Source organism: Taudactylus pleione, unplaced genomic scaffold, assembly GCF_031769625.1.
Source record: "Taudactylus pleione unplaced genomic scaffold, aTauple2 ptg001374l, whole genome shotgun sequence".
NCBI lineage: Eukaryota > Metazoa > Chordata > Amphibia > Anura > Myobatrachidae > Taudactylus > Taudactylus pleione.
Genome location: NW_028285774.1, coordinates 365,847 through 383,526, shown reverse-complemented (window position 1 = coordinate 383,526; position 17,680 = coordinate 365,847). Strand labels below are relative to the sequence as shown.

Genomic DNA, 17,680 nt, shown 5'->3' with positions numbered 1-17,680 from the left:
ACCCTTAGCCCGGTGCAAATCCAGGGGGTCGCGATCAGTGTGACTGCTTACCCTCACAGGTAGAGGAGACTGTTTCTGCTGCAGGCTCCCACGGCAGCCCAGCACACAGCAGTGCTGGCTGATAACAGGTAAGGGTGGGGGGCTTCTGACCCAGACCCAGCCGGGCCCCTCCAACAAGCTCGGGCCAGGTAATTAGTACTTGCTCCCCTCCCTCTCGGCACCCCTAGCTGGGGCATCTGTGCATATTTCTACATCCTATGTGCGCACCCCTCCCCAACTGCTGAACATGGCGATGAGCAATGTCCTTTTTGCAAAATGTACCCAAAGGCGTGTGGCTGAGCAGGAGCATTACGCTGGAGAGGGAGCACTTCATGGTGGAGGAGTATTGGCTGGGGTCCGCCTGCAGGTTCAGCATAGGGATGGACATCGGAATCCGATGGTTACTAACCAATGATTTGTTTGTGTTCTGATGGTAGTGTTTTTACCATTTGATGGTGACAGTCTAATGTGTGCCACCAATGAATGGAAATCATTCGATGGTGTTCTCATGGTTGTTTGTTTTTATTAAATTCCTGATAGTTATGCCTTCCCTGTCCCCTTCCTGGCTACTGTGACTGCATCAGGGCATCTTCATGGGTTCGTTGAAGGCTGTCTCTTACTCTCTGTCCCTGATTCAGATTTGGGAATAGAGTAAGATAGAACAAGTATCTCTGTACATGGACAAACCATGTTGCAATGCAAGGGGTGTAAATACATCTCTCACTTTGCTGTTTCAGCACTATGGGCAGCTACACTACTTCAGCTTGGTATAAGATAAGATTTATTTCTGTGACTGCTTCAGTAAAATAGTCACTGCTCTTCTCCCTTTTGTTACAGATGAATGGTTCATACACCTAAACCTTCCTCGACCAATGTTGTATAGAATAGTGATAACCCCATCAAAATCCGTCCAGTGGTCCAATAGATTAGCCCGGATGAACACACAGACTCCAGAACCGGGAACTTTAATATTATATATATATTGTGACACAGTTAGGTTTGGGGGTCCCTCTCCTGGGTAGAGGACTTCTTCCTTACACACACAGCAGCAGGGAAGCAGCACACCAGTCTGGATGCAAGTACAAGCTGGTCGGCGCCAGTCTTTATTGTACAATGTCAGAAATATAAAGAAAACATAAACATAAATCCTAGCCCTGTCGGGGCACTAACTTCACAGGTAGTTCCCTCACTACCAGAACCTGGCAGGACCTAATGACCTCACCAGCAACAAAAGCACAGCACAACACTCACGGTTAGGTTTCCAAGTGTCTCTGAGCAAACTCCCTGTCTGCTCTCCCAGGTGAGACAATCAGCCCTCAACACACTAGGCTTATATTGGCCACTCTCAGGTGGAAACCTTAACAAGCCTGTTACCAGGCTGCGAGAACCAAAACCTGGAGTGGCCGTGGGTGGAGCCCTCCCTCTCCTCTCACCCACAACCCCCAGGTCCCAAACCGGCTTTTCAAAAAGCCGAAACTCAAGCCTGCTACACTGCAGACTTTCTCCTGGGGATTTTAAACACATAGGACAGGAATCTGGGATAAATGTCCCTGCCACAGACCATTTTACCAGTGATCCTATCACAATATATATATATATATATATATATATATATATTTGGAGTTTATGGGGAACCAAAGCACCAGGAGGAAATCCATGCAGACACGGGGAGCTTATGTACAAAACATTACATAAGCTGCCAATACACACAGCAATATGGATGGAGAACCTGCACAATTTAGATTAATCTGGTACAAAGTTGTTGCATGTTTGTGTCTGGAACAGCTGGGAGATCGCTATGGAAATGCTACAGAATCTGTCTCATGTGACCAGTTCCAATCAAATTAGTAACTGATATGGAAGGCTGTGTCTGCATCACGAGTATCAGTCATAGGAAAAAAAGTGTTCTACTGTAGGTTGGAGTTATAGCGGAATAGATTGAGGCAGTACTGGAAAACACAAGTCCATTGAAGCCTTAGGTGCTGTCTTACTATGATTTGGGCTAGTCCTTTTATTATTTATTTACATATTAGCAGCTGTTTATATAGCACACACATATTCCGCAGCACTTTACAGAGAATATTCTGTGATTACCATCAGTTTCTGACCCAGTGGAGCTTACAATCTTTATTTCCTATAACATGTACACACACTGGGGTTAATTATTGTCAGAAGCCAATTTATCTACCAACTAGCAACCCACCCTGGCTTCGCACGTGAGCAATGTCATCTCGCCACAGCCCCTTGCATCTCATAACAACCTCCTGCTTCTTACTCCTGCCCCCTGTGTCTTACAACAGCCTCCTGCCTCTCACTACTGCCCCCTGCATTTCACAACAGCCTCCTGCTTCTCACTACTGCCCCCTGCATTTCACAACAGTCTCCTGATTCTTGCTCCTGTCCCCTGCATCTCACAACAGCCTCCTGCTTCTCACTACTTTTCACCACAGTATCATATATTTCCCCCACAGGTCCCTGCTTCTCAGTCCTGCTTCTTATAACAGACCCCTGTTTGGAGTTTATGGGGAACCAAAGCACCAGGAGGAAATCCATGCAGACACGGGGAGAACCAGGGTTACCACCATTTCTTGGTAACAGCCATTTTATTTCTCAGATTTCAGGCCCCTGCAAGTCCCATTACACAGGGCAATAACTAGGGGTGTGCAAGCAGTACCGTCAGACAGGACTCAGAGAAATGGGGATGGCACCCACGTCTGGAACAGCACCCTACAGCCAATATCGTTGCTCCAGTACCACTCGGATCATTCTTTGGACCCTCCGGCCATGCATCTTGCAGCCTGTACAGCCACCTTGAGCATCCTGCTCAGTGTATTGCTCTACTTCCCGCTGCTCATGGCACCACTACCTGAGTGCACTGCCTTTTTATGCAATCTACTTTACATTCACCTTGCCTCTGACACCCCCATCACCTTTTTATATGTCACAGAGCTCCTTCATGCCCTTTTATATGTCTCTGAGCCCCTCATACCCCCTTATGTGCCTCAGAGCCCCCATAAGCCTTTGTTTGCCCAGAGCCACATTATGTCCCCTCATATGCCTCTGAGACCCTCATCTCCTTATATGCCTCAGAGCCCCCTCATGCCCCTTTATGTGCCTCAGAACCCCCATAAGCCTTTGTATGCCAAGAGCCACATCATGCCCCTTTATATATCTCAGAGATCTCTCATGCCCTTATATGCCTCAAATTCTCCTCATACCACTTTATATTCCATAGAGCCCCTTCATGTCCTTATATGCGCAGAGCATATGTGTGCATTCCTTTACCTAATGTTAGCTCTGTCTATTTTTGCCATGTTTCATTAAAAATTAATGGGAATAACTATAACAGTGATCACTTGCTCCTGAGTAATGAATTTGTAGCTTACAAACTCCTGAAATATACATTAATCTACCTGAATGTTTGCCTTGGAGGGAGCTACAATATGCCTGTGATCTCTGAGGCTTCTTTAAATTTAGACTTTGTCCAAAGTGTTCCAGATTTTAGTTACAAGATAGCTGCTTTCCCTTTACTCACTGGGCCTTATTCAGAGGTGGATGGTCCTTGAGCGGGATGATGGGACAGTGGCCAAAAAGCAGGACTGTTCCACCAATATCAGGACGGTTGAGAAGTGCACCAGATACCTACAAAAGTGTTCAAGAATTGCGGAGCGTCAGTGGAGAAAGTCACGCTCTAAGGCTGACTTCCTCCATTTCAAATTTATTCTCTCCTCCTACAGTGCTGCCCTGTCTCTCTCCAAACAAACATATTTCAAGAACCTCATCTCCTCCCAGTCCTCAAACCCCCGGCGTCTCTTTGCCACTTTCAACTCCCTACTCTGCCCTTCCCCTCCTGGCCTTCCCTCCTCGCTCTCTGCCCTCGACTTTGCCACCTACTTTACATCTAAAATTGACTCCATACGTGAGGACATCATATCCCATCAGACCCTCAGCACTCCTCTCCCTCCTTGCCCTTACCACCCCTCCCCTTCTGTCTCACCAACTCTGACATCCTTCTCCCCTGATTCTGGAGAGGAAGTCTTGGCCCTCATCCGGTCCTCCCCTCCTTCCACCTCCCCTCTTGACCCTATCCCTTCCCGTCTCCTCTCCCACCTGTCTCCTTCTGCCTGTTCCCATCTGGCTCACCTCCTTAATCTTTCCCTATCATCTGGCACTGTCCCTTCTGCATTCAAACATGCTCTTGTCTCCCCCATTCTTAAAAAACCTACCCTTGATCCTAACATACTTTCAAACTATTGACCCATCTCTCTTCTCCCTTTTGCTTCCAAACTCCTTGAGCGTATTGTCTACAACCGCCTTACCACCTTTCTTTCCTCCCACTCCCTCCTTGACTCATCTCAATCTGGCTTCCGATCTCTCCACTCCACGGAAACTGCCCTCACGAAAGTCAGCAACGACCTCCTTGCTGCCAAATCCAAGGGCCACTACTCTCTGCTCATTCTCCTTGACCTCTCTGCTGCATTTGACACTGTAGACCACCCTCTCCTCCTGCAAATCCTTTACTCTCTCGGTTTACGTGACACTGCCCTCTCCTGGCTTTCCTCCTACCTCTCTGATCATTCCTTCGCTGTGTCCTCTCATGACTCCTCTTCCCCTCCACTTCCACTAAAGGTAGGAGTTCCCCAAGGTTCTGTTCTTGGACCTCTCCTTTTCTCCCTATATACATCCTCTTTAGGTGAACTCATTAACTCCTTTGACCTCCAATATCATCTCTATGCAGATGATACTCAAATTTACCTTTCCACCCCTGAGCTCACCCCTGAGCTCCTTACCCGTATCTCCAACTGTCTCTCTGCTGTCTCTTCGTGGATGTCCCAGCGCTTTCTTAAACTTAACATGTCTAAGACTGAGCTGATCATCTTCCCACCCTCTTCCACTACATCACTTTCCACAATTTCGTTATCTATTGATGGCACAACTATCTCCTCTAGCCCCAAAGTGCGCTGTCTTGGAGTTATCCTAGACTCCTCCCTCTCCTTTAAACCGCACATTCAGCACCTCTTGCAGTCCTGCCGTTTTCACCTAAAAAATATCTCCAGGATTAGACCCTTCCTCACCCAGGATGCCACTAAAACCCTCATCCACTCACTGGTCATATCCAGATTGGACTACTGTAACCTTTTCCTAGCTGGCCTCCCAGTCTCTCACTTCTCTCCACTACAATCTGTTCTCAATGCTGCTGCTCGGCTCATCTTCCTCTCCAGACGTTCTATATCTGCTTCCCCTCTCCTTCAAGCCCTACACTGGCTCCCCTTCCCCTTCAGATGCCAATTCAAGGTTCTTACATTCACCTACAAAGCCCTCACCAAATCCTCTCCCGCATACATTTCTGACCTTCTCTCGCTTCACACTCCCGCCCGCCCACTTCGCTCAACTAATGCATGCCGCCTCTCTTGCCAACTGATTACTTCCTCCCACTCCCGCATCCGAGATTTTGCCCGTGCTGCTCCCTACCTTTGGAATGCTCTCCCTCTCCCTATCAGACTCTCCACCTCTCTACAAATCTTCAAACGGGCTCTCAAGACCCACTACTTCATCAAGGCCTTCCAGCACTCCTCCTAACCCACCTCATGCTCTTTCCTTCCTATCTTCCCCTTCTGTGTCACGCCTGTCTGTCTGCCCCTCCCCTTAGAATGTAAGCTCTCATGAGCAGGGACCTCTTCCCTCATGTGCTTCTCTTTACATTTTCTTCTACTCCCCATTAGGGCACCTAACACGGGACCGCCAACTCCCGGCAGCTTATTGTGAGTGCTTTAATCACTATTTCAGCAATGTATATAAGTTGTGTCCTTGTCCTGCACTGTAATGTACTGTAAGTTATTTGTTTCTTGTTCACTTATTAGTTCTATGTACTATGTAAGGCGCTGCGGAACACTTGTGGCGCCATATAAATAAAGGATAATAATAATAATAATAATAATAATAATAAGTATGCCAACAGTAAAGCATCCTGAGACCATTCATGTGTGGGATTGCTTCTCAGCCAAGGGAGTGGGCTCACTTACAATTTTGCCTAAGAACACAGCCATGAATAAAGAATGGTACCAAAACATCATCCAAGAGCAACTTCTCCCAACCATCCAAGAACAGTTTGGTGATGAACAATGCCTTTTCCAGCATGATGGAGCACCTTGCCATACGGCAAAAGTGATAACTAAGTGGCTCGGGGAAGAAAACATCAAAATTTTGGGTCCATGGCCAGGAATCTACCCAGACCTTAATTCCATTGAGAACTTGTGGTCAATCCTCAAAAGGCACATGGACAAACAAAAACCCACAAATTCTAACAAACTCCAAACATTGATTAGGCAAGAATGGGCGGCCATCAGTCAGTATGTGGCCCATAATTTGATTGACAGCATGCCAGGGCGAATTGCAGAGGTCTTGAAAAAGAAGGGTCAACACTGCAAATATTGACTCTTTGCATAAACTTAATGTAATTGTCAATAAAAGCCTTTGACACTTATGAAGTGCTTGTAATTTTACTTCAGTAAACTATAGTAACATCTGGCAAAAAGGTCTAAAAACACTGAAGCAGCAAACTTTATGAAGCCAATACTTGTGTCATTCTCATAACTTTTGGCCATGACTGTACATAACTCTGTAGATCAATAAATGTACAGATAAATAGATGACTATTTCCAACAGTACCGTATATCAAATGATCAATGTCCTTAAGACAATAGCATAAAACCCTAATAGCTTAAGAAGCTTGACCTAGTATTAGTGACCCAGGTAACTATTAATGTTGCATGTATAGTACATGTCCCGAACCTTTAATAGTATGTACATGTAAAAAGGGAGGCCTTTAAGCTCTGATCTCTGTTACAGGATAATTAGCAGGTGAACCACAAGTCCCAGGCTCTTTTTTTTGTGTTTCTGCTGTATCTCACACTGCTGCTTGTCTCTTTTTCTTGCTGTTTATGTTTCTCACAGTGGCCCTCTACAGTAACTCCAACAGCCTTTGTATCTGCTGCTGTTCTTTTAAGAGGTTTCTAATATTGGCTGTACAGCAACACTCTCCCTGTTTTGTCTGTCTGTGTGTCTGGTACACTGCAGGTTTCATCTTTTTTTTTTTTTAAATGGAGCTCTCGCAGCAGCTCCTGTCATTATGCTATCTCAGTGTTTTCTTTTAAGTTTTTGTGCCAATACCAAGGAACTCCTTTGCCCAGGGCCAGTGTTAGGGTGTTCAGCTCCCCCTGCAAACTATAAATTTGTGCCCACCTGCAAATGTGTTATCTTGACATGTCTCATATTACCCCTTATTGACATTAAGCCACACAGTAGTGCCCCTTATACACATTACACCACACAGTAGTGTCCCTTATACACATTACACCACACAGTAGTGCCCCTTATACACATTATGACACTCAGTAGTGCCCCTTAAACACATTACGCCACAGTAGTGCCCCTTATACACATTACTCTACACAGTAGTGCCCCTTATACAAATTATGTCACACAGTAGTGCCCCTTATACACATTACACCACACAGTAGTGCCCCTTATTCACATTAAGCCACACAGTAGTGCCCCTTATACATATTACTCTACACAGTAGTGCCCCTTATACACATTACTCTACATAGTAGTGTCCCTTATACACATTACACCACACAGTAGTGCCCCTTATACACATTATGCCACACAGTAGTGCCCCTTATACACAATGCTCTACACAGTAGCGCCCTTCATACACATTATGCCACACAGTAGTGCCCCTTATACAAATTATGCCACACAGTAGTGCCCATTATACACATTATGCCACACAGTAGTGCCCCTTATATCCATTACACCACACAGTAGTGCCCCTTAGACACATTACTCCACATAGTAGTGCCCCTTATACACATTACGCCACACAGTAGTACCCTTTATACTCATTATACCACACACTAGAGCCACTTAGACATGATATGCCACATCAGAACTCACATTCTATATAAATATTATAGAATTATATATAGTAACATTACTTGTGCATTATATCAGATACAAACTGTTACTTACCTAATATGTATAATGTAGTTACATTGATACATGTCCCATGGGCAGTTGCTATTTCACACGTGTAGTTTCCTTTATCAGATATCTGAGCGCTATCTATAGTCAGTGATAAGTTGTAATATTTATGTCTCGCACTACAGGTGCTGTGTGGTTCTGATTCATTTGAAACCATCCTTGCCAATATACATGTATAGTTATTCCGGAGATGAATCTTCCATATTACAGACATGAGGGTCTGATCAGTATCATTGTCACATTGCAGGATAACAGGATAGCCGATTATAGCAGTTACAGACATCACAGAGACATCTGAAAGACAGAAAATAATCAGACATATTAGTGGAATCTCTGCTTGCTGTGATCCTGGCTTTGTAGATAGTGAATGACTACAATACAGGTGAGGCTGCAATTCTTCACTGCAGCCCGACAAGCAGCCATTTTGTTCTTTGGGAGATTGCCGCAGCTAGTGGGGCTTGGGCAGTAAGCACCCAGATTCCCCACTGAAGGGCAGAGGAGTGACATTTCTCCATCACTAACCTACCAACACTAACAGTGACTCTGCACCTCCCAGCAGGCTAGGCTGTGCACAGGTCTGACGCACATTAGTAGCTGGTGGTGGCGCTGCTACTTACTGAGGCAGATTACACTACTCAACAGCCATTTTGCATCTGACATGATAGATATATATCAATTTCTATGTAATTTTTGCACTGAATCCCAATATACCATCAGAAATGTGAAATCAATTAAGGTTTTTTTTTTAGATATTTAGAAAATGTTAAATTACAAAATTAAAGTATTTAATCACAGTAAGTGCTCGGCAAGACTAACTTCTATCTGCGCTACGGGGTATGCCTCCTGCCCAGACTCCTCATCCTCTATGTCATCAGAATCGCCCTCCTCATCTTCCTCATTCTCCTCCATTTGCTGGTACTGGGGCAGAACCACCCTCAGCGCTGGATGCCATGTTACTTGCTGGCGTACAGAAAGGAAAGTAATCAGGAAGCTCCCCGGACTGTACCATGACCATCAGTAACCGGGGGGGAGGGGGTTCTCACAGTGGGAAGATGGCTGATCACCATAAGGAGACATGAGGCCCTCGCACCCCTGACAGTACAAGCGGCGATTTTACCTTTGTTTTCATTCCTCCATTTTAAATCAGCGTTTTTCTTTTCTTGTGTTTGTTATCTTGTATCTTTGTGAGTACACTGCGCTGTTTGTAAGTAAATGTGATGTATGCAGTAAGTTCACACCAAAAAGTCAGAGAGCTTAGTAGTGCCATGATAAAGATGGCTTATAACGTGTACTGTGACTGGGCTCTTGGTGACCAGGATAGAATCTGGGCACTGTACACAATCAAGGAAAAGGGGAAAGGAAGATGCCGCACAGGTAATAAAGAATCACAAATACCTGATAACTGGGCAATCTCTTCCTATCTCATATCGGTCGTGGCCATGCTCTATAGAGTAACAATACATGCAACAAAGCAACAGGAGAGAAAAGAATTCTATTTCATGAGCACTCTTTAAAGGTTTCTCCACAAAATTTTTGCATAATACTTTACTCTAATTCTGTTAACTGCATAAAAGTAAGTATAGATGAGATATGAACCCACATATTGGACCTCATTCAGAGTCGGTCGTTGCGGCCGCACGGTCGTACTGGAAAAGGGGCCGGATATGCAAATGATGCACACGCATGTTGCGTCCCTAAGATCGGATCGTTAGCTGGCCGACCAAGGGGAGGATGCGGTCGGATCGCTAAAAAAACGCCCCCATCTCGTACGCATTACACGTCATCTCCGGCCATATAAGGATTAATCGCGACCATCGGAAACCATCGGAACTGGTCGTAGAGCTAAAGGTTGACCATACCCTCTCTTAAGCTCTACGATCATGTCAGTGTAAAACCTCCCATGTCACGTGTGCCATGACACTGCTTTGTTAATTATGCACTCCCATAAACCGTATGCACTCCCATAAAACGCCGTTCGCATAATTAGGCACGCCTGCGTTCGGATCTCCACTCCCCCGTTTTCAAGCACCTTCCCCTGTTACCACCCACAAACGCCTCAATCTGTCACTCAAACTACCGACCTGGCTGTGTTCAAGGAGAGAGAAATTTCTGATCATAGCGGCTAGTTTGCGCACACGCATTGCGAACTTTACGCATGCGCAGTTTAGTGAACATCGGTGGCGTACTACCGTGCGGCCGCAACGACGGACTCTGAATGAGGTCCATTGTATCCACAATATCCAAGTACTAACAATACATCATGCTTGTAGAATGTGTACAGTGAGAGAGAGAAATATTAAACATACATTTAAATTCCATCACATATAATAAGGCAAAATATTTGAGACTAAAATTAATGACTTGATTCATGTGTTATCCTATATTTAGGATACAACGCATCTGAGTAACTGGGCATAGTGGCCCTCTTCTCATCAAATTGCATAAGATAATGTGAGCCGTATTCAATTTGCTAGTGAAAAGTCCATGCTGGACTTTTCGCTCCACATCAGAGCTTTTCCAGGGATAAAGTACGGGCGCGTGCCCACTTTATCCCCGTATTCAATTTCAAAGGAGCGAAAAAGGGACCCGGCGAATTTGGATCCACAAAAAAAAAGGTGAATTTTCAGGAAATATACCCATAGTGATCCCTATGGGTACCCCCATTTTTGCCTGCAGAAGGAAGTCTGGGTTTGATATAGCCGAAGCAGGTAGATATTTGTGGCTATGAAGAAGGGGTAAAGAATAGCACTTAGGAATAGTTATTTTTACGGGAAAAAAAAAGCTATCAAATTGGGGTACATGAAAATGGAGGTAAGCATATTTTTAAGTCCCTAAAGGTAATTTAAAAAATTCTGCAAAAATGCACCTGCCGCTACTCTGCGCAATGAAGAAAACATCTGCCGCATATAATGGAATCCCTGTGGATGTAATTTGTCTATTTTAGAACCGTTTTTTCTTATTTTATTTTTCTTCACCCCAAAAATAAAGCTAATTTTTTGGGGTGTCCCGATTTTTTTTTTTTACATTTTTTTGACACAGTTTATTTTAAATGACATTTAAATGACAAAAAATAGCCTGCACCCCTAAACCCCATTTCTGCACTTTTTTTCGCCATGTTAAACATGATGAAAACTTATCCCCATTTTTTTACAAAGACTTTTCGCACCGGCGAAAAGTCTCTGAAATTGAATACGGGGATAATTCAAATAGGTGAAAATGATGTCATCGCCAATAAATTATCGCCGAATCCGACTTTTCGCAGTCTAATTGAATACCCCCCTATGTTGATGTCTGGTAAAGAATAGTCTGGGCAAGGAGATCTGTCTCAATTGGAATTCTGCTGCATCTAGTCATACCATCCGGCATTGGAGTAGGCGTGAGAGATTCTATGATAACAGGTTGTCCATGATAACAACAGAGCTATATGAACATGTACAGTAATTGGTTTTCACTTCTGCTGTCACGTGTTATGCATTTTACACATGATGAGAGAGTTATTCTGCCAAAAATGTCCAATAGAGAAAATCGATAGCATAAGTAGCCACTTACATGCAGAATAACCACACTTATACTACTTATAACACAAAAAATGCAAAGCTCTGTATACATTTTTGCAGTTTCATTGTAGATCAAACACTCCTGGTACCAAAAATGCATCGAGGGGCAGAAATCCCGTATGTCTTTTTAGAGAAATTCTCCTCTTACCAGTTCCTTAGCGTGGTCAATCATACAACAGTCTAACTAGTATTGCTGGGCATTCCAGTAGAACCAAGTACACTACCAACTACAGTATCCGAAGTGTCTTCAGCACTCAACCCTGTGCCTCATGGAGAAGGTCTGCCTGTTCCTGTACTTTGTGTGTGTACCAGTGAATTGGGGACATCAGCGGAAAGCGTGTCAGAAGATACAGAAATTACAGCGCAGTATCACCCCAAAACTCAGCACAAATCACCTCACGTCATAGAATGGGAAGAATTAAATGATTTGGTTTGTGACTTAAAACTGTCAAAACAACAAACCGAACTTTTGGGTTCTAGGCTGCAACAGTGGAAACTTCTGGCTCAAGTTACAAAAATTTGAGCTTTTAAAAGAGAAACTTTTCTTTGGCCACATGTTTTGAAAAGAAAAATGTGTGTGTGTGATGTTAATGGTATAATGATTAAGTTTGGTGTTCAGCACAATACTATTGGGTGGCGACTGTTTATTGATTCCTTTAAGTAATCAATTATTCCATAATGGGAAAAAACTCCCTTTAAGCGTCCCTGGCCTATGCAGTGGAAAGAAACTTATGAAAGCATGGCTGTGCTGTTGGAGGGAATCAACTATAACGATCATGTATAGAATCATTGCTGTAACTTAAGGCCCCCATACATCAGAGATGGATTGCAGCAATCGTGCAATTTGCAATCGATTGTGTATAAAAATCTGCAGTGTATGGGCTTCACAGATCGCAGATTGCAACCAAAAAGTGATTGGAATTGTTAAATCTGATTGTCCAAAATGTTGGATTTCACAGATCGATTGGGGCTGTAGATTGCTAGTGTATGGCCATGATCAGCAGATTTGCAGACCGTTACCAGTAAAATGATGGGCCTTTCAGGATTGTCTGATCTGTGTTTTCTGCAATCGATCTGCAAATCACTGAAAAAGAGCTGTAATGTATGGGCGCAGATTGCTCGATTGGGAAATCCTAAGATCGGGCAATAAATCTTCAAATTGTTCAATTGTGGTTTTGAGATTGCTGATGTATGGGGGCATTCACAGGTGGTTGTACTGCTGTCAGGTTTGTAAGGTGTATTCACAGAGTACGGCTGTTTTCTGTGCTTATGGGACAGCAGAGACACTAAGGGGTACATTCATCATGTTAATTATCAGGCGCCGGGCTGCCCCAATAATTAAGAATCCAACTTGCTACAAGTAGCAGATATAACTTTGCCAAACCAATTCAACAATACTCAAGGGCAGAAGCAGCTGATCCAAACATCCCTTGCTGTTTCTGCTACTTTCAGAGCAGTGAAACTTAGCACTGCCGGGTCAGACTGCATAAGGGAGGGGCACGGGATGGGTCCGGGTCCAACACCACCACCCTTCCCTCTTATCTTTCAGCAGTCCAGCACATGCTGCTGTGTGCTGGGCTGCAGTGGGAGACCAGGGAGACTTCTGGCGCTAAACAGCTGCAGCAGTTTCTTCTCCTCTACCTGTGGGGGGGGGGCAAAGATCACAATGATCGTGCCACCCCCTGGTTTTGCAGCGGGATGAGGGGCTCACAGCGCCCCCCTCCCCAGAGTACACTCTGGCATGCATCATCCAAAAAATCACTCAGCTATGTAAGCATTGGCATTGCGAGTGGTTTGCGCGTCTCTCAGATTTAGGATCTTTGTCTATTGTGTTTTCTTACATTCAAATTGGCCCTCCAATGTACTAAGAAAGAACACAAAGAGGGGCTACACACATGGGCGCCGAGAGGAGGGTGGGAGCGGGTACAGTTTACCCTGGCCCAGGCTTGTGCTGGGTTGCAGTGCGAGACTGCTCGTGGCTGCTGCTCGTGGCTCCTATGGCTGTTGGGGGGAGCGATCACGCTGATCGCGCCCCCACTCCTGCTTAGCGCCGGGCTGGGGAGCTTAAAGCATCCCCCTCTCCAGCGCGCAGTTATTTATTCTTTATTATTTTTTTTCAAGGGGGCGTGGCCACGCCTCCCACGATTTGGCCACCCCCCCTTTACCTGGACCCAGCCGGGCTCTCTACGGCCCTGGTTACACAGCAATCTAAAATTGAGACACCTCAATATTCTCTGCACCTTTACTTTCCAAACGAAGATTTTCTTTACAATATTATTTACTGCACCATCATTATCTGTTACTGGAAACATCATTATCTGTTACTGCACCATCATTATCAGTTACTGGAAACATCATTATCAGTTACTGGAAACATCATTATTAGTTACTGGAAAATAAAACAAGTACAGATGAGAAAATCAGTTCAAACATGGATTTTATTCTCCAGCTGTGCACATTCATTGCATTCAGGTGTAAAGGCCCCCATACACCTGCCGACGGATCGCCAGATCCTGTGATAGGATCGGTAATGCCGACTGGCAGAAATCGATGTACCGCGATCTGTCGCAAGATCAGTGAAATCCACCATGTTAAATTTCACAGATTTGCCAATGACGATCATATATTGGATTTCACTGATCCTCTGACCCGGCCATCACAGATGTATGGGAACATTAAGTTGTTTGTACTCAGCGCTGCACCTGGTGTGTCCAGTGAGTACTGATGATTATGGCTGTGAGTAAACCACTGACTGGAGCGATATCAATCTTGTTGTGGTGTGTAGCGTCTGCAATGGGAAATAACACAGGAATCTTATATATAAAGTGAACACTATTTAATTGTGTATAATGGAGACACATCGCTCCTACATGCAAATGGGACTAGACCTCCGCTGGTATCTGTAGTGCAGCAGGAAGTGCAGCACTGCTCAGAGAGACCTGTGGACACTACGAGCGGCTGCACAGACTGTAGGTTGCCTGTCAGGATGCTCTGTACGGCACTGCTGCAGTGATACTGATTGCAGGATGCCATTCCAGACAGGGGTGCTGAGAGGATGAAGGTGGGTACTCATTACACATGCCCGGGCTTGCTGGAGGGGCCTGCCGGGGGCTACGGTCTCCTGTCTCCCCTTTCCCCTCTTACTCCTGTCAACAGCAACAGCGCCCACCATACACTGCTGTACTATGTATGAGTTATGAAACTGTTGTGAGAGGAAGTCACTTTGTTAAGTAAATGGTGCATCTCAGCCTTGAGCTTTCCTCAGGAATAGACCTGGAATATTGTTTCCACTGTATTGTATGACTGCCACTATAGGATGTCCCATGGCTTGCAGTCCCCTCCTCCTCATGTCCTTTGAAAAGGCAAGTGCAGGCTTAGGGTGTCCAGTGTGGATGTGTAGTGCCCCCCTGCTAAGTACATAGGTGATGCAGCTGCACTCAACTTCAGTGAACTGTTAGAAGGTCCACATCACGACCTGCATAGGAAGTTTGGCTAGGTTATCAGCCTGTCAGGGAAAGGGAACACTATGATCTTCAAATAGGGTTTTGAAGTCCAGGTTAGGAGATGGCTCATAAATGTTTAGCTTGATTTTGGTAGTATTCATGGCAGATTCTGCCAATACACAATTTTGTGTATCTGAGGATCCTCAGCAATAACAAAGGATGCTGTTTGAAGTGCGTATCATGACTGTAGTAACTATAAACACAGGGCCTGATTCAGAACCGATCGCTAGATACGATTGCTCGCACGATGTGTATGCATCTTGCATAGGCAGTGCTATCGCACAGCAATGCATTAGCACGCCCAGTATTTCTTAGTGTATGCAGACTAGGGGTGTGCACCGGCCACTTTTCGTGTTTTGTGTTTTGGTTTTGGATCTGGAACTTTCTTCGTGTTTTGGATCTGGATTGGTTTTGCCAAAACCACCCTTCCGTGTTTTGGGTTCTGGGTTTTGTGTTTTAGATCTGTATTTTTTTGAAAAAAAGCATAAAAACAGCTAAAATCACTGAATTTGTGGGTTTTTCTGCTCCTATACTATTATTAACCTCAATAACCTTAATTTCCACTCATTTCCAGTCTATTCTGAACACCTCACAATAGTGTTTTTATGTCCAAAAGGTTGCACCGAGGTAGCTGGATGACTATGCTAAGCGACACGAGTGGGCGGCACAAACACGTGGCCCATCTAGGAGTGACACTGCAGTGGCAGACAGGATGGCAGTTTGAAAAACTAGGCCCCAAACTGTACATAATGCAAAGAAAAAAAAGAGGTGCAAGATGGAATTGTCCTCCCACCCACCCTTATGTTGTATAAACAGGACATGCACACTTTAACAAACCAATCATTTCAGCGCCAGGATCTGCCACACGACTGTGGCTGAAATGATTGGTTCGTTTGGGCCCCCACAAAACAAGCTGGCAATTAATCTGTCCCTGCACAAACTGGCTCTACGGAGGCAAGATGTCGTCCTCATCCTCCTCATTCACCGACTCCTCACCCTCTTCAGTGTTGTGTACATCCTCATCCTCACAGAGTATTAATTCGTCCCCGCTGGATTCCACCACCACAGGTCCCTCTGTACGTTCTGGAGGCTGGTCTCCCTGGAAGAGTTGATAATTCATTTTTATGAACATCATCTTCTCCACATTTTGTAGAAGCAACCTCCTACGCCTTTCGCTAACAAGGTTCCCGGCTGCACTAAACATTCTTTCGGAGTACACACTGGAGGGGGGGGGAACTCAGGTAAAATAGAGCCAGTTTGTATAGGGGCCTCCAAATTGCCTCTTTTTCCTGCCAGTACATGTACGGACTGTCTGACATGCCTACTTGGATGCTGTCACCGATGTAATCCTTTAACAGACAGACGCACACTTGTCGCTGCTGCTTTGAGGATGCAGGTGCGGCTACAGCCCACACAATTCACAAAGACAGAAAAAAAAAGAAGAATTTTTTTATTGTTTGTGGAGCGCACTTTGAGGGTTACACCACCCTTTAACAGACAGACGCACGCTTGTCGCTGCTGCTTTGAGGACAGTATCATATGCTGTGACAGTGGACTTGTCAGAAATTGTTGGCACGTCCTTCAGTCCGGACCAGATGTCCAAACCGGCCCTTGACTTATGACACAGGCGCACGCTTGGTGCTGCTACTGTGTTGATGCACGTGTGGCTACATCGCACACAAGTCACAAACACAGAAAAAAAATAGTTTTTTATTTTTTGGAGCACTTTGGGGGTTACACCACCCTTTAACAGACTTATGGGACACAGGCGCATGCTTGGCGCTGCTCCTTTGTTGATGCACGTGCAGCTACAGTGCACACAATTCACAAAGACAGAAAAAAAAAGAAGAATTTTTTTATTGTTTGTGGAGCGCACTTTGAGGGTTACACCACCCTTTAACAGACAGACGCACGCTTGTCGCTGCTGCTTTGAGGATGCAGGTGGAATCTAGACGGGATATGGAACTGGGGACACACTACCTCCATCAATTGTCTAAATCCCACTGCACCAATGGCGGATACCGGACGCACGTCTAACACCAACATAGCAGTTAAGGCCTCAGTTATACGTTTTGCTTCAGGATGACTGCTGTCATACTTCATCCTCCTCGCTAAGGACTGTTGAAGGCTCAATTGTTTAGTAAAAGTAGTGGTGTTCCTACTTCCTCTCTGGGATGATGAACAACTCCCAGCAGCAGCAACAGCACTAGGAGGAAGTGGTTCTTGATCTTTCCCTATTTTATTTTTATCGGAGAAAGTTTGGTCCTCCATTTATGTTATATTGATATATACGTGCGGCTAAAGCGCACACAAACACAGAAAATATTTTTTTATTTTTGTTGCAGACTAGTGCACTTTGTGGGCTACACCACCCTTTAAGAAATTAGCCAGCCGGCCCTTTACTTATGGGACACAGGCGCACGCTTGGTGCTGCTCCTTTGTTGATGCACATGCAGCCACAGTGCACACAATTCACAAACACAGAAAATATTTTTTTCATTTGTTTGGAGTACCCTTTGGGGGTTACAGCACCCT

At 44.9% G+C, this 17,680-nt stretch overlaps 1 protein-coding gene across 1 annotated transcript in view; it reads right to left on the bottom strand.

Annotated features, from left to right (window-relative positions):
* Positions 1-17,680, bottom strand: part of LOC148442974 (cell surface glycoprotein CD200 receptor 1-B-like) — a 69,859-nt gene that overhangs the window by 31,170 nt on the left and 21,009 nt on the right. Inside the window, exon 2 of the mRNA XM_088463441.1 lies at positions 8,074-8,379. Coding sequence (XP_088319567.1) covers positions 8,074-8,379 — 306 coding nt within the window. The remainder of the gene's footprint in view (positions 1-8,073; positions 8,380-17,680) is intronic.